The sequence below is a fragment of the Argentina silus genome (genome assembly GCF_951799395.1).
Source record: "Argentina silus genome assembly, chromosome: 2".
Lineage (NCBI taxonomy): Eukaryota > Metazoa > Chordata > Actinopteri > Argentiniformes > Argentinidae > Argentina > Argentina silus.
In genome coordinates this window covers 13,169,199-13,194,947 of record NC_139656.1, presented here as the reverse complement: position 1 = coordinate 13,194,947, position 25,749 = coordinate 13,169,199, and the positions used below count along the sequence as shown (strand labels likewise).

The following is a 25,749-nucleotide window of genomic DNA, read 5'->3' as shown; positions in this document are numbered from 1 at the left end:
GTTCTGATCAGAGAAACACATAAGATAGGTTGAAAGAAGTGTACACTGGCTCAATTGGGGCACCACACCATATATCTTTAAATTCACTGGATGGCCTGTTGCGGGTGAGTGCTGGCATACTTTGACTGTTACACTTAATTTTCTGAACACTTCTCCGATCCCCCAGTACACAACACCCAGGAAGCTATATGAAGTACACAAACAGTGGCTTTCTGTTTAAATGCAATCATCAGTTTATCACTCTAATTACGTCACTTCAGTGACCTGATCTAAAAACGGCTTTGCAAAAATAAAGTTTGTTTTAGATGTGTGTGCGCTGAGGCCAGAATCTGAGTGGTGATGACACGGCTATAGGCCAGTCAGTGCTTGGCTATGAACATCATACTGCACAAGGCTTCGCAAGCCCATAGAACACTTTACGCGAACGGGGGGAGGGTAGATTAGACAAGATGAGAAATTTTGTCGAGGAAAACGAAAGTACTGCAACGTAATGTAACTGGACATTTCTCTAATTTTGACCGAATTCGCGCATTTTTATAGTTAATTACTGATTTCGGGTTGCTGTCATACATCTCGCGTTGACGGTGGCATTCATCCGGTGAAGAAGTGTTCCCATTTGTGTTATTGTACAGCCAGTGCAGGACTGTTATGATGTGTCAATAAGTTTTAAGGTGGACGCTGCTGGGGATGAGAGGGCCCTGGCATTCGAGTTGGATATCAGAGGTATGTTTTGATCTTAGAATACCGTCATGACAGAGAACTTGTTGGTATTTTATCCCTAAACAAAATCCTAGAGCCGTTTTCCAAAAAACACTCAGTCATCCAGTATGAGATTTGTACCAGTTATATCGCCGCTCTGGAAGTACAGTCTGCATGGTGCTTTTGGTTTTTCTTGAATGTGTTTATCCTACACGAGCTTCTATTTGTAAACGTGTGGTTTATATTGTAAATTAAAGCTTTCAATGTCATCTGGGATTCATTTTATGTCACTGATCTGTTAAAAAAAAAAAAAAAAAAAAAAAAAAACTACTCTGCAAAAGCCTGAGACAACATGTACGACATGGCATAGCGAGAGTATTTGCTTTCCTCTGAGAAACGGTATGAGCACTTCCCCCATGTAATGCACGGCAACATTGTTACTAACGAATGATGACATCGTTGGATTGCGCGAAACACATCAAACAAAGTTAAGTTTAGGATTCTATGTTTCTCACGAAGTGGCTTGCGTGGGCTTTTGGAACCATTGCATGTTCAGCCTATGACACGTTCAGCGGGCTGGAGAGATTCGCGATTGAGAGCTAGCAAGCTAAGCTACTTTTATTCCTAGTAACTGGTAGGAAATGTAGATCATGCCCACTAAATGTATTGCTGCAAATGTCTGAACGGAAAATCCCTAGTTTAAGTAATGAAAGGTGCCGATTTGTCCAAGGGGATGCCTTTGTCAATGAATGCATTTGGGTTTGACATGAGTGAGATTTATAGTTCATTTTCCCCAAAGCAAGATGGACTCTCGTTTGCTGTCTGTCTTGTGAGACCCTACATCGACATTTTGCACGAAGATGCACATTTGAGCTTAGTGATTGGCAGGATAGCGGGGTAGATAAACAAAATATTTGTTCATGAATCATGTATTTGCCCATAGAATGTTCATCACGGCTTTACTTGCGACACTTGATAATTCCGACCATGGCAGCCCAATCGGGTTGCACCCGTCTCACCTGAAAACAACCTCCTTGCTGCAATAGCTAAATCGACGCTATTGAACTGCATCTACCTGATTTTGAGTCTTTTTTATTATATACTATATGGTCATTGCTTGTCATATGCCTACGTTCCTGTTTTTTTCCAAGACTAGTCGTGTCCTATGGTCTGAGCAAAATTGGAATCTACACAAAAATGTCCCGTATTGTTTTAGGCTTGATCACTTTGGGAGCTGTACGTCGAACAAATGTTTTAAAGTTCACCGTCACATTTTAGTGGTGGCAAATAAGCATGTTATGTTTGCTGAAGAATACACCAGACGAATGCTACTCTTTGGTGGTTTGGTGCATAAACCAACCATTGCAAATGTATCGCTTGACTGAGAGCAGTGTCTTGTATTTTATAGGTCATCATCATCGCATGACAAAGCCTGACTGACAGATTCATCTTCATCATTCAGATACAGCATTTCCATAGTCTGTACCTAAGTAAGTATGCCACCAATCCATCTCATATCAACAAATTGAAGGGGTCTTTGTTTATTTGTTTTTTTTAACAATTGCTCATGGTATCAGTCATTTAAATCCTCTGAAGTAGCCTACATGGTCTCATTTCAACATTACATTTCATCAGTAGACTTGTTTTTAGAGCAGGTTTGATGGCAGCTTTTACAGTTGTGCCTAATTGTGTAAAACAGTGACAACAAAATAGACAGCTACTATTGGCAACAATAGTGTAGCCTATACGATTTGAATGTGTTTACATACGTTATACATTACACACATTTGAGCAATCCGAGGATTCAATATTTGCAGCAAGCCTGCACACCAGCTGTGTCTTAGTGTTTTCAATTCAATAATTTGCAGATAACAGGTTTCCAGCAAAACTCAGAAACATGATTCATCTTGTACAGGATTGTGTGGATTCATTTCCTCCACAACAATGAAACCATCTGAAACTAAAACAGTAGTCTACTACCGGTTACTGCATTTCAAAATCAACATGCTTTCTTGCAACAAGAAGAAATTTGAATGAATGATTCTGTAATTTGTTTCTGAAAAAACTAAAATGATTCTGCATCATGTAATTTGTTAAATTGTTATTGCAAATAATAGAAATAGGAAATAATGTTTTTGCCACTAAATATGTTTGTTGTAGTTGACACTTGCTTACAGCTTATTTTAAAACAGCCCTATAAAGTAATTCACAGTTCTCATGCAGCAAAGTATTTTAAGACTTGCCTTTATAGTTACTTATGAAACTTTATCAACCTTTACAAATGTCATGATGCATTCGTAATGATACATTATTGATGGATATTTGTGCGTGTGCGTGTGCGTGTGCGTGTGTGTGTGTGTGTGTGTGGCATAGTGGCCATAGACTGGGATGTCAAGTCACTGAAATGCCTGAATTTACAACAGGGATGCAGCATATATTTGTGAATTGATAGTTCAGAGGTGGGCTAAACTCTACAGATAAAGCTTTTATTGTGGATTTTCATATTGTGTGTGAATTCAGTGTAAGATCTATCATCATTTATGATTATTCAGAAGATGCATACAATGTCAATTATTTGTGTCTGACTGTATTGCAAAAGTACGTTTTAACAATCTGGGTGTAGCATGTGTGATAAGGCTTTGCTAGGAGTGGAAAAACTAACTTTACTCTAATGCGAGCACAGTTGTTATCTTAGTGGTCAACCCATTGCGTAGCATGATTGGGGGCGCTTTGATAGCAATCTTTGAAATTTGAAATCTACTCGTACAGCAGGAGCAGTACAGGTTAACTTCTCCCCTATAGGCTTGTATATTATCACCCTTTTTTCATGACCTCTTGCCCTGTCTTGTCTGAAAGAGACAGGCTTCAAAAGTTGGCCCTTTGGAATTCAATCAATAGTCAGTCATATATTTGAATACTGCTTTTTGACAAAGTTGTCACAATCAAAACAACAACAAGGCTGAAATTGTGGTAAAATTTCAAATGGCACCCTATTCCTCATATAGGCTGGAATCCAAACTTTCCAGATGGCCAACAAAAACATATAATTTAACAAAAAGATTTTATTCCAACTGGTTTTTCACATGCAAAATCTTGGCTTCCCCAATAATTCACACACACCTTTTAATTAAGAATACTCTTATTGTGCCATAAAATGTAGTGAATCCAATGCCATCATTGAGAAATAATTTTCAGCTCTGCTTGAATGCTTATAAGTGTGTGTAGGCAAATAATTCCCAACTCGATTCTCTTAAAATGGGCCTACTGAATTTTGTTCTGATGAAATGTACGGATTGAACCCCCATGCCATGGAAATCCACAAAGTGATTGTAAAGCAATGATGGCAGTTCATCATAACTTAACATTTTCAGTGATTCCGTTTGGTGATATAGTGGCCTCACAAATTGGCTATGAACTGTTTCATACCTCCTGATCTATTAGGCTATATCGATTGAATATACATATCAATGTCTCACACCACTTGCTGTGGAACCTTTTGCGATTCCGATATATGTGCTCATCCACAGAAGGTGCCCTTATGCCCACATGGGTACAATCAATGGCCCCAAGAATGTTAGGGAAACCAGTAACACTGTGGAACCCAGCTTTTATGCACTTTTTTTCAGCGGGTGTACTGCGGAATTGGATGAAGGTGTTTGGTGTGCCTTAACATCCCAGCAAGGAATTTGTCAAGGTCATCTGATAGGATTATGTTCAAACAAGGCCTGAACACCATCTCACCCCTGGGGACATCACGTCTCCAGCGCCTCTCCCAATCCCTAAAAAAACGTGACATGTAAAGCAGGGCACATCGTGGCTATACACTGTATAGTGTACATAGACAGAACAGGTGGTTTTTATATACATTTACAGAATGTTGTTGACCAATTAAATAGACACACTTACAAATAACAGGTGATGATAATCACAATACGTCATGTATTTCACCTCCTTATTAATGATAATATGTTATCTAAGGACTATGCATAACCTGCATTTTCTTTCAATAGTTTATCAAGATATGTCATCATTCCAATGGCCCAAGCCTGAAAATGTCCTTCTATCATTCATCTTCACAATTGGTTTAATAAGACGTGATTCTACATAATATCATTTATTCCACCGTTTTGTTAGAGTAGAAGCCACACAACAAATTGTGCGTAAATATGGGTTTAGGATTCGCTTAGCTTGGAAATGTATTGGACACACCCACATTTTAGTCAAACTCCTCTTCAAACGTGTATTTCTCATTATGGGCACTTAACACTAGAACCTCCGACCCCTCATAATTTACCAACAACGACATGGGACGTCCATTGTTTGACGTTAGTGTTTTTGGTGTAATCATTGAATTAGATCAATACCATGCAAAAATAATGCACTGGTTGTGTTTAGTCAGGACTTAAGAATCATTAGAATTTCACATTTTGTATTTTAAAGAGCTACATATTGAATATAACATAATGACAAACATAATTGGTGTAAATGTAAGGAAAACAAGCCACAATTTCATCAATGTAATCGATTTTATTTCTACATCGTGTAGGTACAATAAGAAACTGAATAAGTGTTTTTTTATGAATAAAACAGTAAACAAGTGTTTCAACCAGTGGGCAAATGTGCAAAGGCGAATGCTTGATAAAAGGTATAAAAAAAAAAATAACACAAATGTGAAGCAATAATGACATTGTAATTAAATATAAGTGTACATCTATGCAAGAAGGTCTATACACCAGTCATTTGTTAAAGTTAAAGAAATTAAAGTGTATACAAAATCGCTTCTTCTTTCAGCGCCTATGCACCTTTACGCAAATGTGTTAGTAAAGTCCACAGCCAAATCTGTCGGCTGTTATGCTCCCAATTTTAGCATTCAAAACAAAGCTTCGGATGTTTCTTTGTGCAAGGTCCACAGACAAGTCGTTTGCACATTACACGTGTCTCGGGTTTTGTTTCCGTGTGCATCTGTCCAACTTACATTGTCTCTTTGCGAGCAGGGGTGCAGGCTGGAGTGCACCAGGCTGGGTTTGATGAGTTTGAACAATCGGAGGCCGTGGTGCTGCTTTCCTGGCCCTCATGAAGTTTTCCCTTAGCTCCCTTGCCAGACGAAACATGAACTCCCTCCTGCTTATTTTCTTGTTCATGCATTGCTTGTACAAAATGTGCGCGTTGATACAAGAGAGGTTTGATCACGACATTCTCAGACACACTCTATCCCGCTGGCCAAGATGCATCTTTCACCAGGTATGGAAATCCATTCAGCATGTATTTGGTGCCCACGTCGGCTGTTAACCAAAACTTTTGGCCAAACTTGTTGGGCTTGTTAGCCATATACTGCGTAAAGCAGCACCAAGCTTTTGTTGGAAAGAACAGTGATGTTGTCTTCTGGCTTATAACAAGCAAGCGAGTTACGCACAAAAGTGTTCCAAATGTCTGTGAGGTGGGCAAGTCCTTATCATCAAAGCAGAGGAACCGCATAATTTTACAAAACTGTTCCGTGGCATAGTCTCTGGGAAGATAGGCATTCTGTGGTCAGCTCTCCAGAAGCTCTCCAATTCCATGGCCCTTGTGCCAAAGGCTCTGCGGAAGTAGGAGACAAATTAACGCTTTCAGTTCATCAACAGACAGGTCCTATGTATTGGCTCCGGTGCGTCTCAGCAACAGTACGGTCTCTGATTTGTTGCAACATCCCCATGTCAAATAAACAATGGAAACTGTCGAGTGCACTGTGGATTTTTCCACTTGTGTGAGCTATAGGCCCTGGCCTCTCTGTAATGACATTGTGTGATGCCATTCTACCTGCTGCGTTGTTGCCTGCAGGCTGTTCTTTCCAAACTGTCCCATCCTTCCCAGTCTCCTGCCGCACCATGGCTGGTGGTGACACCGGCTGAGTCAGTTCCATTCTGGGTTTTTTGCATGGAGCCTGAGGCGTCTGAGGATCAGGCTCGTAGTTAGAATCGGTATCACTGTAATCATCACTATCATAAGTGATGGTAGCAGGCATTTCATCAGTCATTTCATCAGGGTCCGAATCACCGTCAACATTCTGTAGCCACTCCAACGCTGCCTTCAGATCAGATCTCTTTCCTGCCATTGTGAATTAGACACACTGATTAGATCTCACTTGAGCTGACTGACTGCTTATATCACGTAAATTAAAAAAATAAATCCACCTCTAATTATTTGATCCATGCCTTCATCAGGGTGTGATGAAGGGTGTCTCTTCGGACGCTGTGTGCACGCTTCTATTCACATGTAATCACGGTCATGCAAATAAAAGCTATTGTCTTTCTGCGAATGTTGCTGATAGCCATTATGGTTGAAATAGGTAAGCCATTCATAACTATAAGGTCAGTCTCAATTTACTATTATGAGGGTAAATCGAGGGTGAAGCACAAACAACAGGTGCTAATCGCGCCTCACTACGTGACTTGGAGGTGTCTGCTATGAGTATAAGGTATGGTAGGCATGAAAATGCTTCCAGATTTTGAAATTGTAACAACACTAACATGTTAAAAACAGGAAAGGATGGGGCCATTGGTTTCACAAAAATGTTGATTATAAAGTGTCACATGACGGTCGTGGGCACCTGTGGAGGCCATTGTGTTAAGCACTCCAGGTTAGAAATCTGGGCGTGGCTAAGTGTGCTTCACTGGAGTTAGGATTCTGCCCATACTGAAGTACTTTTGGGTAGTGCTGGTATAGTAGTGAGTTATATGGGAAATTGAGTGTAATTTGAGAAGCAGCCTGTGAGGAAATTGTGACCGTCTATCTCTTTCTCAGGCTCAGCAGCGCCATGAAGGGTGGAGGAAGGGGTAAGGAGCCACCTGTGGAGGGAGAGGTGAGCGGCAAGCGCCCCAAGCGCAAGTGTCTGCAGTGGCACCCGCTGCTCTCCAAGAAGGCCCTAGACTTCTCTGAAGAGGAAGAGGAGGAGGATGAGGAGGAACTGGATAAGGTGGGTGTCAGCATTTGTGAGCATTATATTTGTGTGTAGTTGGGGCTACTGTATATAAAGGGTTGTTAAAGGGACAAACATTTAAAAAATACATACATTCCAAATCTTCAGTAACCTGTCTCTTGTCATGCTCTAACTGAACTATACTGTAGCTCAATGATACATTTACGACAGTCTATTGTTAGTGTTCTGTATATTATGAAGTGACCTCCCACTCCTTAAAAAAATGTCAGCCTCAGCACTTTCCCCCCTCCTGGCTATGGTGATAGACTCTGCACTCTCCAGGACAAGGCATATGTGATGATACAGAAATAGGACTGGAACCCCCTCACTGAGCAATTGTTTCTGATCATGTTCAAACATTTATATGATTGGAAGAAAAGACTGATGTCTCTATCTAGGGCTGTAATTATCAATCCCTCCAGAGTAGGAAAAAGGTCCTTAGAGCTTAAAAATTATTATGCAAATTTGGTCCCACTTTTACGCCTTGAAATAAAAGCTAGTTCTCAATATATAGTATATATTGTTGATATTCATGATATATCTGCCCTCAGGTGCCTCTGCTGTGCAGGGAGAGCCGGGGCCCAGAGGTGCAGTGTGGAGGCCCAATGGAGGGGGTGGGAGGGGAGGAGGACTCATCAGAGCAACGGGCCCGTCGGCCCATGAATGCCTTCCTGCTGTTCTGCAAGCGCCACCGCTCCCTAGTGCGGCAGGAGCACCCCCGGCTGGACAACCGCGGGGCCACCAAGATCCTGGCCGACTGGTGGGCTGTGCTGGAGCCGAAAGAGAAGCAGAAGTATACGGACATGGCCAAGGAGGTGAGAACCGTAGCCTCACACTGGAAATGTTGCTAAGCATCATGATGAGTTTATATTGTATTTGAGTATTTATAAACATAGTTTGTTAGTACCATGTCATGATCATCCTGATTTGATATCAGCCATTTTTATTCCATCGGAAAATTTCCAAAAATAGAAAGATAATAACATATTATGGCATTGATGATTACAGATTCTAAAGGCTCATACATTCTTATATCTAACTAACTTACAAATTATTAATAAGTAATAATGCACTGTACCTGTTGGCTGACTTATCAGCTTTCACTGTTACTGTACGTGTTATATATTGCTGCTTATTATGTTTAGCTTTTTGTGACTATCATGCCATTGACATGAATGCATGATTTATGCCAGATATTTAAATGTGATATGGATCAAGTCAGGCTTTGGCTGTTAGTGTGTGGCTGAAGTATGTGTAAAAACATCCCCCAAATGATTAATGTGTGGTTATCTGAATTTTGTATTTTGCATATGCTGCATTTTGCTTGAGTAGGTGTTAGACCTTTTTGTTGTTCCTTTCCTTTTTCTGTTAAACTCATATGTCCTGCTCTCTGCTGCCTTTTAGTACAAGGATGCCTTCATGAAGGCCAATCCAGGCTACAAGTGGTGCCCGACAACCAACAAGCCAGTCAAGAGCCCTTCCTGCTACACCGTTGGCAACGCTCGCAAAAAAGTCTGGTCTTTCCCTTCCAACTCTCCCAAGGACTGTGCCACCTCCAAAAAAATGCCCAAGACCGACAGCACACCACAGCTTAACTTTGCCATGGCAGGTGCGTGGCAGCGATGTGGCACATTGTTATAAAACAACTAGTATGATTTGACAGTCGTGTCTCTGTATTGCTGACATTGAATTAATGCAAATGAATGTCAATGGCAGACTTTTTCTTAATTTGCCTCCATTTTTGTACCTCCTCAGATCCCACGAAGATGGGGGGGCTAAGCATGCTATTGTTGGCTGGGGAACATGCTCTTACTGCCAGAGAGGTATGTTACAGTAGCTACTAAGTACTGTGCTGTAATGAATCCATTCTTCATCAGGGGACCTAAGTCTGTGTTCAGGCTAGGGATGTCACAGTGCACCGGTTCTGCAGTAAACCACGGTGTCAAAACCTAAGGTTATCAAACTGAAAGAATTTATGTAGGTTCACCGGTGTTATCGATACAGCGGTGTTGTCAGTTCACCAGTGTTACTGCTCAATGTACTGCTAAAACTAGTGCCTGTGTGTTCCACAAGTGAGGAGCCAAGAAGCCAACTACCAACTCATTATCAGCTGCTTTTTAACTTAAAAACTACTTTTAATACACACATTATAATCTATTGATAACTGCCAATCAACTGCCAATATTCTGTCAACATAGAATATGTTGCTCAAGTGTTTCAGTGGCCCTGCAAAAATAATATAAGTGGATGAACTTGTGTGGGCGGTACAGAAGGTCAGTGTTTCACAGGTTCATGGTTGAACGACGGTATCGCGGAGGTACCGTGACAGTCAACTGGCCTTTTTCCACAGATTTTATTTGAGGTATTTCACCTCAGCAATACAACCACCAGGAGGCATAGTTGAGAAATTCTAATGGATGGGCTTGTTGTGAAACAGTAGCTCATATCTGCGTTTTCGCTTGCCTAATTTGTGAGCTAATATTAATTGTAGACTTTCTGAATTAACAGGAAAAATTATTTTCTGGTTGGAGAAATTCCATATTGTGTGACAGAGACAGGTATAGGAGTGCATTTTGCATTGTAATATGTAGTGCATTGTGCATACAGTAAGCCTATCAAATGTGTGACTGATGATTCACAATAACAGCTCCAAGAGGAATAAGTTCTTATATTACAGATATATATATATATATATATACACACACACACACACACACACACACTCACCGGCCACTTTATTACGTACACCTGTTCAACGGCTTGTTAACTCAAATATCTAATGGTGTGGGAGATATTTTCTTGGCACACTTTGGGCCCCTTAGTACCAATTGAGCATTGTTTAAACGCCACACCCTGGCTAAGTATTGTTGCTGACCATGTCCATCCCTTTATGACCAGTGTACCCATCTTCTGATGGCTACTTCTAGCAGGATAACGTGCCATGTCACAAAGCTCATCATCTCAAACTGGTTTCTTGAACATGACAATGAGTTCACTGTACTCCAATGGCCTCTACAGTCACCAGATCTCAATCCAATAGAGCACCTTTGGGATGTGGTGGAACGGGAGATTCGCACCATGGATGTACAGCCGACAAATCTGCAGCAATGATGCTGTCATGTCAATATGGACCAAAATCTCTGAGGAATGTTTCCAGCACCTTGTTGAATCTATGCCACAAAGAATTAAGGCAGTTCTGAAGGCAAAAGGGGGTCCAACCCGGTACTAGCAAGGTGTACTTAATAAAGTGTGTGTGTGTGTGTGTGTGTGTGTGTATATAAAAATATATGTGTGTGTGTGTGTGTATATAAATATATACATACATACAGTGCCCTTTAAAATGGATTAAATTTAAAGAATTTGCCATCAATCCACACACAATACCCCAGAATGACAAAGCGAAAACACATTTTTTGAAATTTCAGTAAATTGATTAAAATTGAAATACAGAAATACCTCATGTACAATGTATTCAGACCCCTTAACCTTTTCCACATTTTGTGATGTTACAGCCTTATTCAAAAATGGATTCAATTCATTATTTTCCTGAACAATCTATACACAATACCCCATAATGACAAAGTGAAAACAGGTTTTTAGAAATGATTGCTAATTTATTAAAAATAAAAAACTGATATCACATTTACATAAGTATTCAGACCCTTTGCTATGACACTCGAAATTGACCTCAGGTGCATCCTGTTTCCATTGATCATCCTTGAGATTGATCCTTGATCGGAGTCCACCTGTGGTAAATTCAATTGATTGGACATGATTTGTAACGGCACACACCTGTCTATATAAGGTCCCACAGTTGACAGTGCATGTTAGAGCAAAAACCAGGCCATGAGGTCGAAGGAATTGTCTGTAGATCTCCAAGACAGGGTTGTGTCGAGGCACAGATCTGGGGAAGGGTACAAAAAAATGTCTGCAGTATTGAAGGTCCCCAAGAACACAGTAACCTCCATCATTCTGAAATGGAAGGAGTTTGGAACCACCAAGACTCTTCCTGGCCGAGCTGGCCGCCCGGCCAAACTGAGCAATAGGGGGAGAAGGGATATCGTCAGGGAGGTGACCAAGAACCCAATGGTCACTCTGACAGAGCTCCAGAGTTCTTCTGTGGAGATGGGAGAACCTTCCAGAAGGACAAACATCTCTACAGCACTCCACCAATCAGGCCTTTATGGTAGAGTGGCCAGACGGAAGCCACTCCTCAGTAAAAAGCAAATGACAGCCCGCTTGGAGTTTGCCAAAAGGCACCTAATGGAATCTCAGACCCAGAGAAACAAGATTCTGTGGTCTGATGAAACCAAGATTGAACTCTATGGCCTGAATGCCAAGTGTCAAGTCTGGAGGAAACCAGGCACCACTCATCACCTGGCCAATACCATCCCTACGTTGAAGCATGGTGGTGGCAGCATCATGCTGTGGGGATGTTTTTGAGCGGCATGAACTGGGAGACTAGTCAGGATCGAGGGAAAGATGAATGGAGCAAAATACAGAGATCCTTGATGAAAACCTGCTCCAGAGCACTCAGGACCTCAGACTGGAGTGAATGTTCACCTTCCAACAGGACAACGATCCTAAGCACAAGTTCTGCATTAAGTTCTGTACTGGTCCAAATCCAGTACATGCAATGCAGTTTCCGCACCATTTCTCGTGTGAAGAATAGTGGTAGCTGCATCAAGTTATGGGTATGTTTGTCACTGGCAGGGACTGGGGAGTTTGTCAGGATCAAGAGAAAAATTATGAAATTTGCTGAGTTGGTAGTGTGTAATTGATTCCTATGGAAATCAGAGACCCTATAAAAACAAAGATATTCATTCCAAAATTACATGAACTATTATCCTTGCATTAAGATGGACTCAATTCAACTTATTGAGTGATTTGTTGATGACATTTTTGCATTTTAGCTCATTTTAAAAGTGTCATAGCAAAGGGTCTGAATACTTCTGTACATGAGGTATTTCTGTATTTCACCGGCACACAAGAAAATGCACTGCCCTTTTGGTTTAGACACACGCTCTACTATATATCTCTCTCCCCTATTTTTATTTTATTTACATTTTAGCATTGTTAGAATTTCCAAATTACAAATAGACCACCAACATACTGCCAAGTCATTAGAACATTGATTTCCCCCAAGCGCAAATCTGTCATTCCTCACTGATGATAATGCCATTGATAACTAGTGGTTTGCAACTTGCAGTGGAACCTCTGTAGTTCGGCTGGTGACGTGTTCTGCAGATGTTAGTCTCCGACACATTCACACCTACTTCCTGGAGAGTGTTCTTGATATGTGGGACAGTTGTTTGGGGGTTTTTCTTAATTATGGTGAGCTTTCTTTGGTCATCCACTGTGGAAGTCTTTCTTGAACTACCAGCCTGTTTGCGATAGCTGAGCTCACCAGAGCTTTTTTCTTTTTCTTTTTAATGATGTTCCAAACTGTTGATTTTGGAAAGCCTAAGGTTTTGGCTATGTTTCAGCCTAAAAATGGCTTCCTTAACTTTCATTGACACCTCTTCCTTCGGCCCTTACAAAAGGCAGACTCCAAAGGCAACCGCAAAGTCTTGAATCAATACTAGACATTGACAGCTCTTTTATGCCTGCATAAATTATGTGACGTAACACACCTGACTTACCAGAAACACCTCTCGCCAATTGTCCCATTACTTTTGGTGCCCTGAAATAGGGGAACTATGTATAAAAAGTGTTGTCATTTATAAATGGAGAAACTAATATTTACACAAATACCCTAAACTATACTCTGAGAATCTCTGCTCCATAATAATTGTTTGATTTAAAATCCAAACTTTTGGAGTATAGAGCCAAAAGAAGAAAAAATGTTTCACTGTCCCATTTCTTACGCAGGGCACTGATTATGATTATTTGGTATGTTTTTTCTTCTCTTTTTTTCTCATCTTCCGATCTGAATCTATCAAAACATGTTTCTTTAAATGTATATTTTGCATGCTGAAAGGGAAGCAAGGAAGAGCAAATGTTTCAGAGTAACAATCATTATTCGTCATTGCTCTCTGAAATCTAAAATTTAATAGGATACGAATTAGTTAAACTCCATCTGTAATGCATAATCGGTGCAGTGTAGGGGCATTTGGGTTAACATTTTGACATAAAAAAACAGACAGCTATGACAATTGTGTATCCCCATAACCAAGTGTCTGCTGCCACCACCACATTTTAGACCACATAGATAGTTATGTCTGTGAAGAAGTGACCCACGTGTGAGTCATAAGTGACACAATGCCAACATTGCTCTGGAGAGCACATGCATGTCTTGCATGCTACAAAATGGAAGTTAATGTTCTTGTCCCCACCACAGGATTCTCTAACTCAGATCCTGTAGAGCTACTGGGTATTTAGGCCTCCCAATGGAGCCCAGCAATAACATGCATGCTTCAAATAATCATTTAAGAATGTATTCCACCATGACCATTGATTAACTGAATCAAGCATGCTGGTGCTGAAATGGAACAAAAGCCTGAAAGTTGCTCACCAGGACCTGTCATGTAATGGTTGAGAACTTGACATGTACTCTTGGAATGATAGGCTGAACATGGTGTATTTTTCATTGGCTCTGCTCTGTGAACGTGTTTTATATGTGAACTTTAACCCCCACAGATTTCCTCCAGCTCCTCACAGTCTGGAGGCACAGATGTTGCTAAGCACCCTGGAAAATCCTCCTTCTTCCAACTTGCTGAGGTAACACCACCTGGAAAGGGAGGGCCACCATACTTACACCAGCTACATAACAGTAACAACAGCGACAATCTATCTCCCTTAGGCCCCCTGAAAGCTTTTATGTAGCTGATGATGATTTAGGAATTGCTTGATTTACTGATTTAACTGAACTATTCAATTCATTGAAATGGTGAAACTGAATACTTTTGAGGTTGCAGCCACAGTCTGCCTAATACTTGAGGCAGCAATAGGGAAAAGGAAGTGGGGCTCATTCCTGTTGAAATAGGTCAGCTAACCCTCAATTGTGTGTCCCTTCCCAGAACTCTTCCAGCACTCCTCAGCCCAGTTTAGCAGACACAGCTGGTGAGGGGAAGCCTGTTCAGGGAGACCAGGCAGAAGTGGGTATTCTCTGCATCATGATATTTGTGACCACATACAGTATTTATTCAGTTTGATTTTATTGGACTGTAAACACTCAGGTGATAATCATGCCAAGTCGAGGTTTGATTGATGAGGAATGAAAATACACTACTTTACCAGAAATATTCACTGCCTTGTTTTCATATGTTGTGGCCTCAGAGTCTGAAACTTGAAATTGGAGTCAACACCAACATAACCAAACCTTAATAGAACACAGCTGAGCTATACCGATTAATCTCATACTGTTTAACCTCAGATGTCATCTGGGACCTCACTGAAGAGAGTGCCTGACGTACCTAAGGGCAGCGTCAAGTCTCCTCTATTTCATCTGGCAGAGGTACAGTGTGCAAATATACATAACTGTTATAGTTCTAGGTCAAGTATGTAGATTTAAGCTATAAAATAGTGCTAAATGGCCATGATAAAACGGTAGCGATCAAGGAATGATAAAGAACAACCAGTAAAGAGGACTGTTTTGGTCCAAACAAAGTGCTTTCTAAAATATGGTATCATGGTAAAGCACTGGGCTTGACATATTACATATACCTATTTTCCGTTTTGTTTGTTTACAAGAATATGCAGCTGTTTGCCGCTGAGAAAACCTAGCATATTTACGTTGCCAAAGAGCCCAGCAAAGTGTTGCCGGTGTGCTGCACCTATGGGTGTTGTTGTGCGTTGTGTTCTGGCACGGGTCATGAACAAGGAGTCATTGCTGAAGGTCAGGGGGTCAGGGTTTATTCTGGTTGACATGGGACACAAACAAAAAGGACACATCAGCGGGCTGTGATCGGGCTCCCCTGCACTCGGTCATAGAAAACAACCCTGCCCATTACACCTACATTCTCAATGTAGTAGAAGTAACAAATACATTTGAATAAAATACACATTAAATTTCAATAAGATATTAGATTAAAATCCTCTCATTTTCATTTCAATAAGGAGGTTATTATAATATGGAATGAATGCTCTTATTGGACATAGATTAGACTAAAATCAATACATTCAACCAATATAGGATGAAAAGTGAAGGGTTTTCTTTTGATCAGATTAGACTGACATACTGACAAATGTATGCAACGCTCTCTTGATCAGAGCTGTTTCTTTGTTTTATTCTCTAATTGCACATGGCATGTAAACAATTTTTACTGATTCATGAAAGGTCTCATTTCAATCATTTCCAGAGCAGAGAATGAATGACACAAACTGTGCTCTTTGCTTTGTGAGTGTGCTGTCCATATACAGTAGCCTACTGCTGAAATGCGCGCAATCAACTGAGTAACATTATATCCAAATGGAAACAACAACTGCTAAAGCTGCTATAAGCTACTCTCCACGTAATTATCAGGCGGCAATGTTTGTAAACACACTGTAAAGATATCCATCATGCTCAACAATGCCTCCTGGTGGTGGTTCTGACAAGGTGAATAAACCCCCCAAAAAACTCAGCAGCGGCTTGGCTCTAAACTTCGGCCTACTGTAGGTGTTTGAATATGCCAAGTCCCCTTGACACGTCCACCAAAAACTCCCATTTACTGTCCCGCCTATATCTTTGCGGTGACCCAGAATTACCAAAACGGGCTTTGCACACGGTTATAGTGTTTAGCGGAAGCAAGTTGGGGCGCTATAAACGGCCAGTGGCGGTAATCAAGAACATTTGCGAACATTTGTGACCCTTAGCTTACTAGCTAGCTTGTCGATCTTCTCTGAAAGTGAAGATTCGATAAAAGCATATATTTCCCATTCCCAGATTAAAACATAATACAGTACATACATAATGTTACGTCGTAGAAAGCAACCCTGACCGCGTATGTGAACATGCACATGCTGACGTTAAGTTCTGAGCCCCAAACAAATAATAATAAAAAAAATGAATGAAAAGGAGTCTGTGGAATATTCACATATTATATTATACATATTATATATTATCTAACCCTTTTACACAAAGCACAAAACTACATGCTTTACCTTTCAAGTATTGGTTGATAGAAGTAGTCATTTATTTGACTGAGGCAATCTCTCTGTTGTAAATTTCAACCCAAACCCATTTAGTTAATACTTGTCATGATGATACTGTTGCAATTTTGAGAGGAGCCTTGTTTCTGGGAGCATATTTGGCTTGGTGATGCATAGAAGTGAATTGTTGTCTTGTTTTTTCTCTGTTGTGTATAAAAAGGAGATTTCCTCAGTCACAGCCCAGTCTGCTGTGCCAGAGGGAAAGCAGTGCGGGCAATCCGCTCTTTTCCAGCTCGCTGAGGTAATGAAGGCCCTTTCAAGAAAATAACCTTGCCATCTAGTTGAATTAAGGGTAACAGTAAGGGTGCATGAATTAACATGTATTAATGCAATAGTTAACATGAATGCATTCATTAACTAATGCATTTGCAAAGCCTAAACCATTCTTATATAGGTTTACTACACAATTGACAAAGGCACTTATGAAGGAAGTGTTAAACAATGTATTTTTGATGCTGTTTTGTATAGATGTGTTTGGCCTCCGAGGCAGGGAAGATTGAGACAGCAGCCTCACAGCCACAAGATGATACCTCTGCGACTTGCACACTACACGTCAAAACCAAGACCATAGTCAAGGAGGAGACTGAGGACGCCCATGATCTTCTTCTCTCTTCTCCCCCCGCCTCCTCCTCCTCCTCCACCCCTACTGAAACAAGTCCCCCAACTCCCAGTAGCCAAACCACAAATGTGAAAAAGAAGAAGAAGAAGAAGAAAGACGGGCTGAGAGAGGTGCCCAAAGCAGGGGACAAGGACAAGAGCCCTGGCTCACCCAAAAAGACCATCAAGAAGCGACAGTCGTCTGAGTCAGAGATGGACAGCGTCCTCTACACCATCGAGGCTGTGGCAAAGGGTGCCTGGGGAGACATGGAGGAGACATTCAAGAAGAAGGTTCGCTCCGCTATCGGCGATCGCGCCAGTCCCGGCGACCCCGGCTCGCCCAAAAAGAACATCAAGCCCAAAGCCAAGAAGCCCCTCAAGACTAAAGAAGAACTAGAGGGGGAGATGGAGGAAGATGAGGACTGTGAGCACCCAGAGCCATCAACAGTGGACATGGAGGTGGAACTGACCCCACCCAGTCCCAAGAGCGAAGCAGACGAAGCCAGTATCGGCAGCCCAGAGCCTGGGAACATAAAAGAGCTTGCCGCCCCTCCAAGCCCCCCGCATATCAAGCACAAAGGCGAGGAGAGGGACAGGGAGAGGGACACAGAGGCCAGTGCAGAGGGCTCTGGGTCCAGAAAGTCGGAGAGGAGCTGTAAAGGGGCTCTGTACAAGACCCTGGTGTCCGAAGGAATGCTAACCTCACTGAGGGCCAACGTAGACCGAGGTATGCACTAGTAACTGTCCGCATAATGACTCTTTGTAACTCCTCTCTCCGCAATGATTATTTAGCGCACACATTTGTAATATTTTCGTTCTCTGCAAATTCTTGTTTCAGTCGGTAGAGTTGTATGATTTGTTGTATGTCTTCCTATATGCTTTCACTGGTTGTCTCTTCTGACGTGTGTGTGTATGTGTATGTGTGTGTGTGTGTGATGTGTTTTGTTTTTATCATAGGTAAAAGGGGCTCTTTTCGTGCATCTGACAATGAAGCGGGCTGGACTGATGAGAGCTGGGCTTTCTCACAGACGGGACCCAACAACCCCAAAAAGCTGAAGAAGTCAAAATCCAAAGATGAGTCAGCTCCTGGGTGAGCCTCATAGAATCCTCTGTATCTGATATTAGTCAATACAATGGCACAGTGCTGTGGACTGTTTGGATTTCACCCAAAATACAAATGAACATGATCTCACTCGTACAGTGCATCAGTATTTGGACAGTGAAGCATTTTTTCTTCTTTTGGCGCTCAATAATCCAAAAGTTTGAATTTGAAATGAAACAATTAATATGAGGTACAGATTGTCAGCTTTTATATTAGGTTATTTGTTTAAATATTGGTTTCACCATTTAGAAACAACAACACTTATTATACAGTCCCCCTATATTTCAGGGCATTTGGACAGATTAATATTATGTCCAAATTAAGCAATCATGTTTAGTATTTGGTTGCATATCCTTTGTATGCAATAACTGCCTGAAGTCTGCGACCTATTGACCCCGCTAGATGCTGGGTATTTTCTCTGGTAATGCTTTGCCAGATCTCTTCTTCATCTTTTTTGTTTTTAGGTCTTTTTGCCTTAACTCTCATCTTCAGCAAATTAAATGCATGTTCAATTGGATTTAAATCTGGAGATTGACTTGGTCAGTCAATAACTTTCTACGTTTCTGCCCTGAAACTCCAGTGACATGCCCAAGCAATAACACCTCCTCCACCATGTTTCACAGATGAGGTGGTATGTTGTGGATCTTGGGCATTTCCTATTTTTCTCCACACTTTCCTCTTGCTCTTCAATAACTCTTCAGGCTCTTTTAGGTACTTTTAGGCAAACTGTAACCTGGTAATCCTGTTTTTGAAGCTAACTAGTGCCTTGCATCTCTGTAGTTCTGCTGGTGAAGTCTTCTGCAGATGGTTGTCTTTGACACATCCAGCCCTATCTCCTTTCCTAGTTTCTTAATTGTGCTGAACATTCTTCGGTCATCTACTGTAGAGGTCTTCCTTGGCCTACTAGGCCGTTTGCGATATCTGAACTCGCTAGTGCTTTCTTTCTTTCTAATGATGTACCAAACTATTGTGGTAAGCCTAAGATTTGGGCAATTTCTCTGATCGTTTTTTCAGCCTCATAATGGCTTCCTTGTCTTTCATTGACACCTCTTTTCTGTCATGTTGAAAGACACCAATAGCAAACTCTAGACTCAAAGACTAGACATTGACAGCTCTCTTATGCCTGCACAAATGATGCAACAGAACACACCTGACTAATCAAGCCAATCAAGTCAAGCCAATTGACCAAATACTTTTGGTGCCCTGAAATAGGGGGGATATATATAAAAAGTGCTTTTGTTTCTAAATGGTGAAACCAATATTTATACAAATACCCTATGATGAAAGCTGACAATCTGTACTTTAACCCCATATTAATTGTATGAATCCAAACTTTTGAAGTGTAGTGAAAAATGATTCACTGTCCAAATACTTACGCAGGGCACTGTGCCTTTGCTGTGGTCGATTCACCTAGACAGTTTTGGAATATTTAGTTCCTTTATTGAGATACTAGCCATATTATGTTGAGTCAGCATTGTCATAGATCCCAATTCATTCAGATAACATACATTCTAATCCAACTCCTCTCACACCTGTATGTCTCTCTATCATATGTATGCTTTAGGCTTGAGAAAAGTATTAGTACATTTATTGTGCTGAAATCTACATTTAAATTCATGTTTTGATCATGTTTCACATCATCAAAATTCAAAACTGTATTATACTGTCCCTGTGTATCTCCTCCTCATATGCAGTTTGGGGAAACTGGAGGAGGAGTTTGAGAAGAAGTTTAACAGTCTGCCACAGTACAGTCCTCTGACATTCGACAAGAAGAGCAGCACTGTTACAAAGAAGAAGAAAACAGACAGTGTCACCGGACCGGATGAGCCCCCTAAACCAAGCAAGGGTAAGAGGACAACATTATTATAATGTTCACTCAGTGTTTAAACAGTGTTTTTATTACCGCAGCAATCGCCCATCTCACCCATGCCTCATACCACTCTTCTTAGTTCTTGCCTTTCAGAAAGTACTTCTTTCTCTCTCATGACGAAGACATTGTTACCATTTAACATAGCATTACCATGCTCTTGTTTCTTTTTTTGTTTGTTTCTTTGTTTGTGTTATATCAGGTTCATCTCCATCTCAGAAAAAGACTTTATTCCACAAGATTGTTAGCAAGTACAAGCACAAAAAGGAGAAGCCCAGTACTGTGGACAAAGGTGAATTAGAGTATCGTTGTGTATTTTTGTTGTGTGTCCAGTGGTGAATGTTCTTGGCATGATATCATGTGGTTCAGGAACCTGGACAAATTACAATTATGAGAGTCACAGTAAGTTGTACCATGTATAGGGCGTAGCACAGTGGGTGCTGGACTTGATTTATTTTTTAACCAATAGTTGTGTTTTCCAACTCCAAGAGGTCAATATAGAGATAGCCAGTATTCTACATAAGGACACCTATAACTTTAAGCAATGTGAACTGGAAAACTTGCACCTTTTAGTCATAACATAAATTCATTCAGCTCATTGAGATTAAAATACAATAGCACAAAACCCTTATATGCCGTGACTCAATACTCATATATTCATATTATAAGGCCCTCCCCATCCACATCAACCAGATGGCCCCATGTTGTCTCATCTTTCCTCAGTAGTGCGGAGTGACTCCCCCATTTTGGACTCCACTGCCAAGGCCAAGTCCAGTGCCCCCTGTGCCACACTGAGCCTGGAGGCTCAGGCCGCCTGCAGCGCTGAGATGCTGGTGGGCAGCCAGAAGAGGAAGGCCAGGAAGAGCAAGATCACCCACCTGGTGCGCTCAGCAGACGGCAGGGTCTCCCCAGCTGAGGGTGAGTGGGTCCTCATCCAACTACCTGTTTTGCTGTAGACTTGAATAAACTGTAGCATTCAGATTTTTGTATTTTTAGAATGATTCCTATTTTTCAAAAAAGAGGTTAAAGAGGCTATCATAGAGATGAAGGACTAGTATTGAATTAGTATTGTTAATTAATTATAATATCATGATATTAGCAGTCTATGGGGTCATTTTAAAGGAAAGGAAAAGGCAGTATCTTCATGGTATCCTCTGTGCTTTGTTTTCACCACAGAGGACAAAGCTAGGGACCAGACCCAGGAGCAGGATGAAAAGCCATTATCCCAAGAGACTTTATGCAATGAAAAAGGGTGCCATAATGCCCCCAGACCAGAGGAGGCAGACAGGAGCAGCAGCACACCTGAAGACATGCCTACCTTCTTCAGCCTGGCTGCCCTTGCCGAGGTGGCAGCCATGGAGAACATTCACAGGTAACAAACAGAAACACTTAGTCTCACCAAGTCAGTCCATTTAAATTGAGAATCTCACAATGTAATGTAATGTGGAGGAGGCGGTTGCATTCTGTGAATTTTACCAGTGCCACAGATTCTATCAACAAGTAGAGAGGAGTTGAGGAGACACTTCAAATGGAGTTGGGGATTTTTTACATGTAATTTCTAATATAATTTAATGCACACTGCTTGCCGGCAAAATTATGACCTTGAAAACATCTTCAGCTAATTCATTTCATGCTGCGCGTGCAAATCTGGTTGTAAACAAGAGCACGGACAGTAGAGGAGAGTCTTCGCCGGGTCTTGCTGCTAACTTCCGTCCCTACTTTTTACTTCCTTCACCCCCAGAATCTCAATCGAGAGATAAGATTCTGGGATCCGAGATTGCACTTCACTCAATGCCTGCAGGTTTAATTATGATATTGACAATGCTCTGCCTTCCCAACCATTTAACAACTTTTTTTTTTAAATGTTTTCTAAATGATCTTCAATCATTTGAAAAGGTAGAGACAACATGCCAGTAAGATTTCCTCCGCTCTTTCTTCTTTCTTAGAGGCCAGCGTGACATTGGTGAAAGCCAGAAGAAGGACATGGCCCAGACCCCTGTGCTCATCTCCTGTGCTGACCAGTGAAGTGAATCGGCCCCCTCCTTGAGAGCAACAAAATGGACACTGGCGTGTGCGTTTAACTTTCCTCAAATGTCAAACCCTGTCTTGGAAGAAGGAGATTAAATGGGACTTGTGGACAGATCCCTCCCTTTCTGAGATGAATTAGGTTGAGCTCTGGTCCGAGGGGAAAGAGACCAACCCAACCTTCTCAGTGTTCTACTGAACCCTTCTTTTGGCAGGAGGAGGAAGCCTTGTCCCTCTTCCCTCAGAAGCCCCTACCTAGAGGAACCTGTTAAGAACCAGGCAGATCCCCCCGGAGCATGGCTTCCCTCTCCGTAGGGATGGTTCTGATATGTTTAGCGAGTACCTTTGTCCGATATACGCCATTTTAAGGTCAAGTTTTGCAAACATAAATTGCATTTGGGGGAAAAAAAACATCTACAACACCTGTTTTTTCCACTTGTAAGAGAACACAGTGTTCCCTTTTCCCCACACGCACTTTGTCGCAAAGTCCCCTCCACCTACTATACCTCGATGTAAGGATAAGTCTAATCTTGTGGCTTCCTTGCATTCATTCCTGCTCAAACCCAAACTGACACAGCCTGGGCAGATGATCCTTGTGACAGGAAGGCTTATATTGTGTTTGAGATGGTACCCTTATTTTGATTTGCCTATTTTTTGTTTTGTTCTAGAGATGCAGCATAATTATTAAACATTTAACTTTCAGACCACGCACGTTCAAATCACATTCAAGAACTAAGACCTCAAGGTCATGTATTTCAGAATTCACTTTAACCTCTCCCTACCTACTTAGCAACTGCTACAATGGCCTTTAGAACCCATACAGTTGGTCTGAAATCAACACATTGAGCCTCTTGCATTTAGATGAGAGGCCTTCGGTTGGTAGGATATTAATATATTGGGCTTTCTATGCCTCAGAAATAGTGTATCCTACAATATTGACTGTCTTAAGCTGCCAGTTGTACCTGGCAGTTGGGTCAGTTTCAATGTGGCTCAATGTGATGAGAAAGAAGTACTGACAGAATGGGCAGTTTTCCGTAGCCTTAACCCTACCGCCCCAACCCTTACTGTACCATAACCTTTGCTCTTCTCTGATCCCCATCCCATACACAACCATTCACATGATTCTTACATCTGTTTGAATATACTTGAATGATGAAATGCATTTTGTGTCAATACTTGATCTTACCACAGTCCGCGTAGCATCTAAAAGGCTAATCCAAATGTGTGCTACTAGTTTCCTAAGAGTTTTTTTTTTTAACACAGACACTGCACTAATTTTAGTTAAAGTAAGAGAGCTTTTTCGATGTTACTTTTCTGAGTCTAATAATTATGTGTTTCCCTTTGTTTTGTGTCCTATTGGCCTTTGAGATTCTTATGCCAAGTAATGGTCCACTCTTAGGCAATCAGAATAATCAATGTTTATGTTTGAACATATTTGTATTTCAATAAGCGAATTGTCCTTGCTTTTAATGCGCAATGTTTTTAGTTTTTTTCCATTATTGCATGTTCTAAAGGTGGAACAGGCTAGCCTCCATTCCATGTCCAGATGTTGCATTCATTATTCTGTTTACAGTGTGTGAGCTGTAGTGGTGGGGGAAGCTGATGTCTGTAGTGAAGCTATGATTCCTTCATCCTCTCCGGGTGACAGTTAATCTGATAGAAGGAGCTCTCTCAGGCTTCCTCAACCCGCGTGTGATGGACTAATATTTCTTGTTAGTTCCGAGGTTATGTCCTTACCGATATGTCCACTATGAAGTTACCATCATGAAAGTACTATTTTGTCTCTCAGTTGACCAATGCTCTTTCTTAGATTTTGGATTCAATCACACTTTTCTCCTTTTTGCTTTGACGTTTACCTTTTTATATTTGACTCTATTTCTCCTTCACTTAAAAGTGTTGTGTGCATTATGATAATGTTTTTAAATAGTTTCTAAAATGTTCTCTCCTTTTTCTTTGTTTTCCAACCTCAGTGGTCTATCCTGAGGTGTAGTTTACTGGATTAAGACTGTTTTTGAAAAAAGCTCATACACAAATTAATGCATCAATGCTTACCTATTAGGCAAATGAGCACTGAGATGTAATGCACCGCTTCTAGATGAGTATTTTGTTTTCCGCTTGTGGGAGTTAGTATTCTTAAAGCAGCTGTGTTGACATTTCTGGGCTGTCTGACCTGTGCTTGTGAGGCATCACAAGAACTTTAGAATGATCACTCCACTCCTATTTGTCCAATGGTGGTATTTAGTCTTTGCCAAGGAATTATGATTGCTACAATGTGAAATATGTTGCTGATGTAGGTCTTCTAGTTGTTCAAACAGAAAAACAAATTGATTGGGCTTCACGTGTAGGGTTACCAGCAATGCTGACCTTCGTCCCTGAATTTGTTAATTGATCCCTAAGCTGATGGTTAACGAATAAATCCCAATTTGTTTTTAGCTGAAAGCTTGAAACAAAGCTTTCAATAAAAAAAATCTATATATATTTTTTTTTTTTCTCCAATTTGTAGAGAAAAAAAATGTTAAGATGAGTTAAGTCATCTGAGCAGTAAACTATTATAGTTCTTCCACTGATGGATATCAGTGGTTTCTTTTACAGAGATTAAGAAGTTGTCTTCCCCAAAAAGAGTGAAGATGTATGTGCTTGTAACAAGTGATTTTACAGACATTTGCCAAAGAAAAGGGAAAGTTGTCTTTAAATGGAAATCTATTGAAAAGGAAAGTTAGCAAAGCAGTTGCACTGCATTTTCTTGGTGTATAGATCTTCAGGTAACACATGTATTATATCAGCACAACTAATCCTATATATCTCATAGGTTTCCTTGCCTGAGTGGGAATGGTGTACAATGTGCTGGCACCTTTCAATGCCTCTTTTAATAGACAATACTTGCACCTTATGACCCAAACAAACCAAAATGACATCATGATCTTAAAAATTTGATTTATCCCCCATTTCACACAACTCTCATTCCAAGAGATTTTGGCTTTCCTCCATATCTTGAGGTCAATTTTAAGAATTCAACAGATATTCCATGAAATGATGTATTTTAAACTAATTTGAGCATTTTAGAATCAAGTCGTACACACAATACCCACACATATTCGTAACAGCCATAACTTATCACCCTCCACTTTTTCTATCTAGATGATGCCTCTATAAAGCTAAAATTCCTATATTAGTTATCTAAATGATAATAGATGATATGCTTTTGTGCTAGTACTGTCTCTTGAATGTAAACGATTTTGTACCTGTATTTTTCTAATTCCAATTCAGTCTTGACTCTTCTGTGTGTGTATGTGATGGTGGACTGTTTCCACAGGTGAATAGTTTGTTACAACCTACAGTCCTCATAAGGAGACAGCTGCTGTGCTGAGAACT

At 40.9% G+C, this 25,749-nt stretch overlaps 1 protein-coding gene across 4 annotated transcripts; it reads left to right on the top strand.

Moving 5' to 3' along the window:
• bbx (BBX high mobility group box domain containing) lies at positions 1 to 25,749 on the top strand. 4 transcript variants are annotated; one of them, XM_083693183.1, is made up of 17 exons: positions 1 to 104; positions 2,108 to 2,189; positions 7,480 to 7,651; positions 8,206 to 8,469; positions 9,059 to 9,263; positions 9,410 to 9,477; positions 14,294 to 14,374; positions 14,674 to 14,751; positions 15,030 to 15,110; positions 16,947 to 17,027; positions 17,255 to 18,110; positions 18,341 to 18,473; positions 20,180 to 20,331; positions 20,555 to 20,644; positions 21,079 to 21,270; positions 21,529 to 21,724; positions 22,299 to 25,749. In XM_083693183.1, exons 3-17 carry the CDS (start codon positions 7,493 to 7,495, stop codon positions 22,375 to 22,377), a joined length of 2,715 nt encoding a protein of 904 aa, XP_083549309.1. In that variant the 5' UTR covers positions 1 to 104; positions 2,108 to 2,189; positions 7,480 to 7,492; the 3' UTR covers positions 22,378 to 25,749. The 4 variants fall into 4 exon arrangements, with proteins under 4 accessions (XP_083549309.1, XP_083549306.1, XP_083549308.1 ...); XM_083693180.1 differs by having other exon boundaries at positions 21,076 to 21,270; XM_083693182.1 differs by lacking the exon at positions 1 to 104 and adding an exon at positions 474 to 723 and having other exon boundaries at positions 21,076 to 21,270.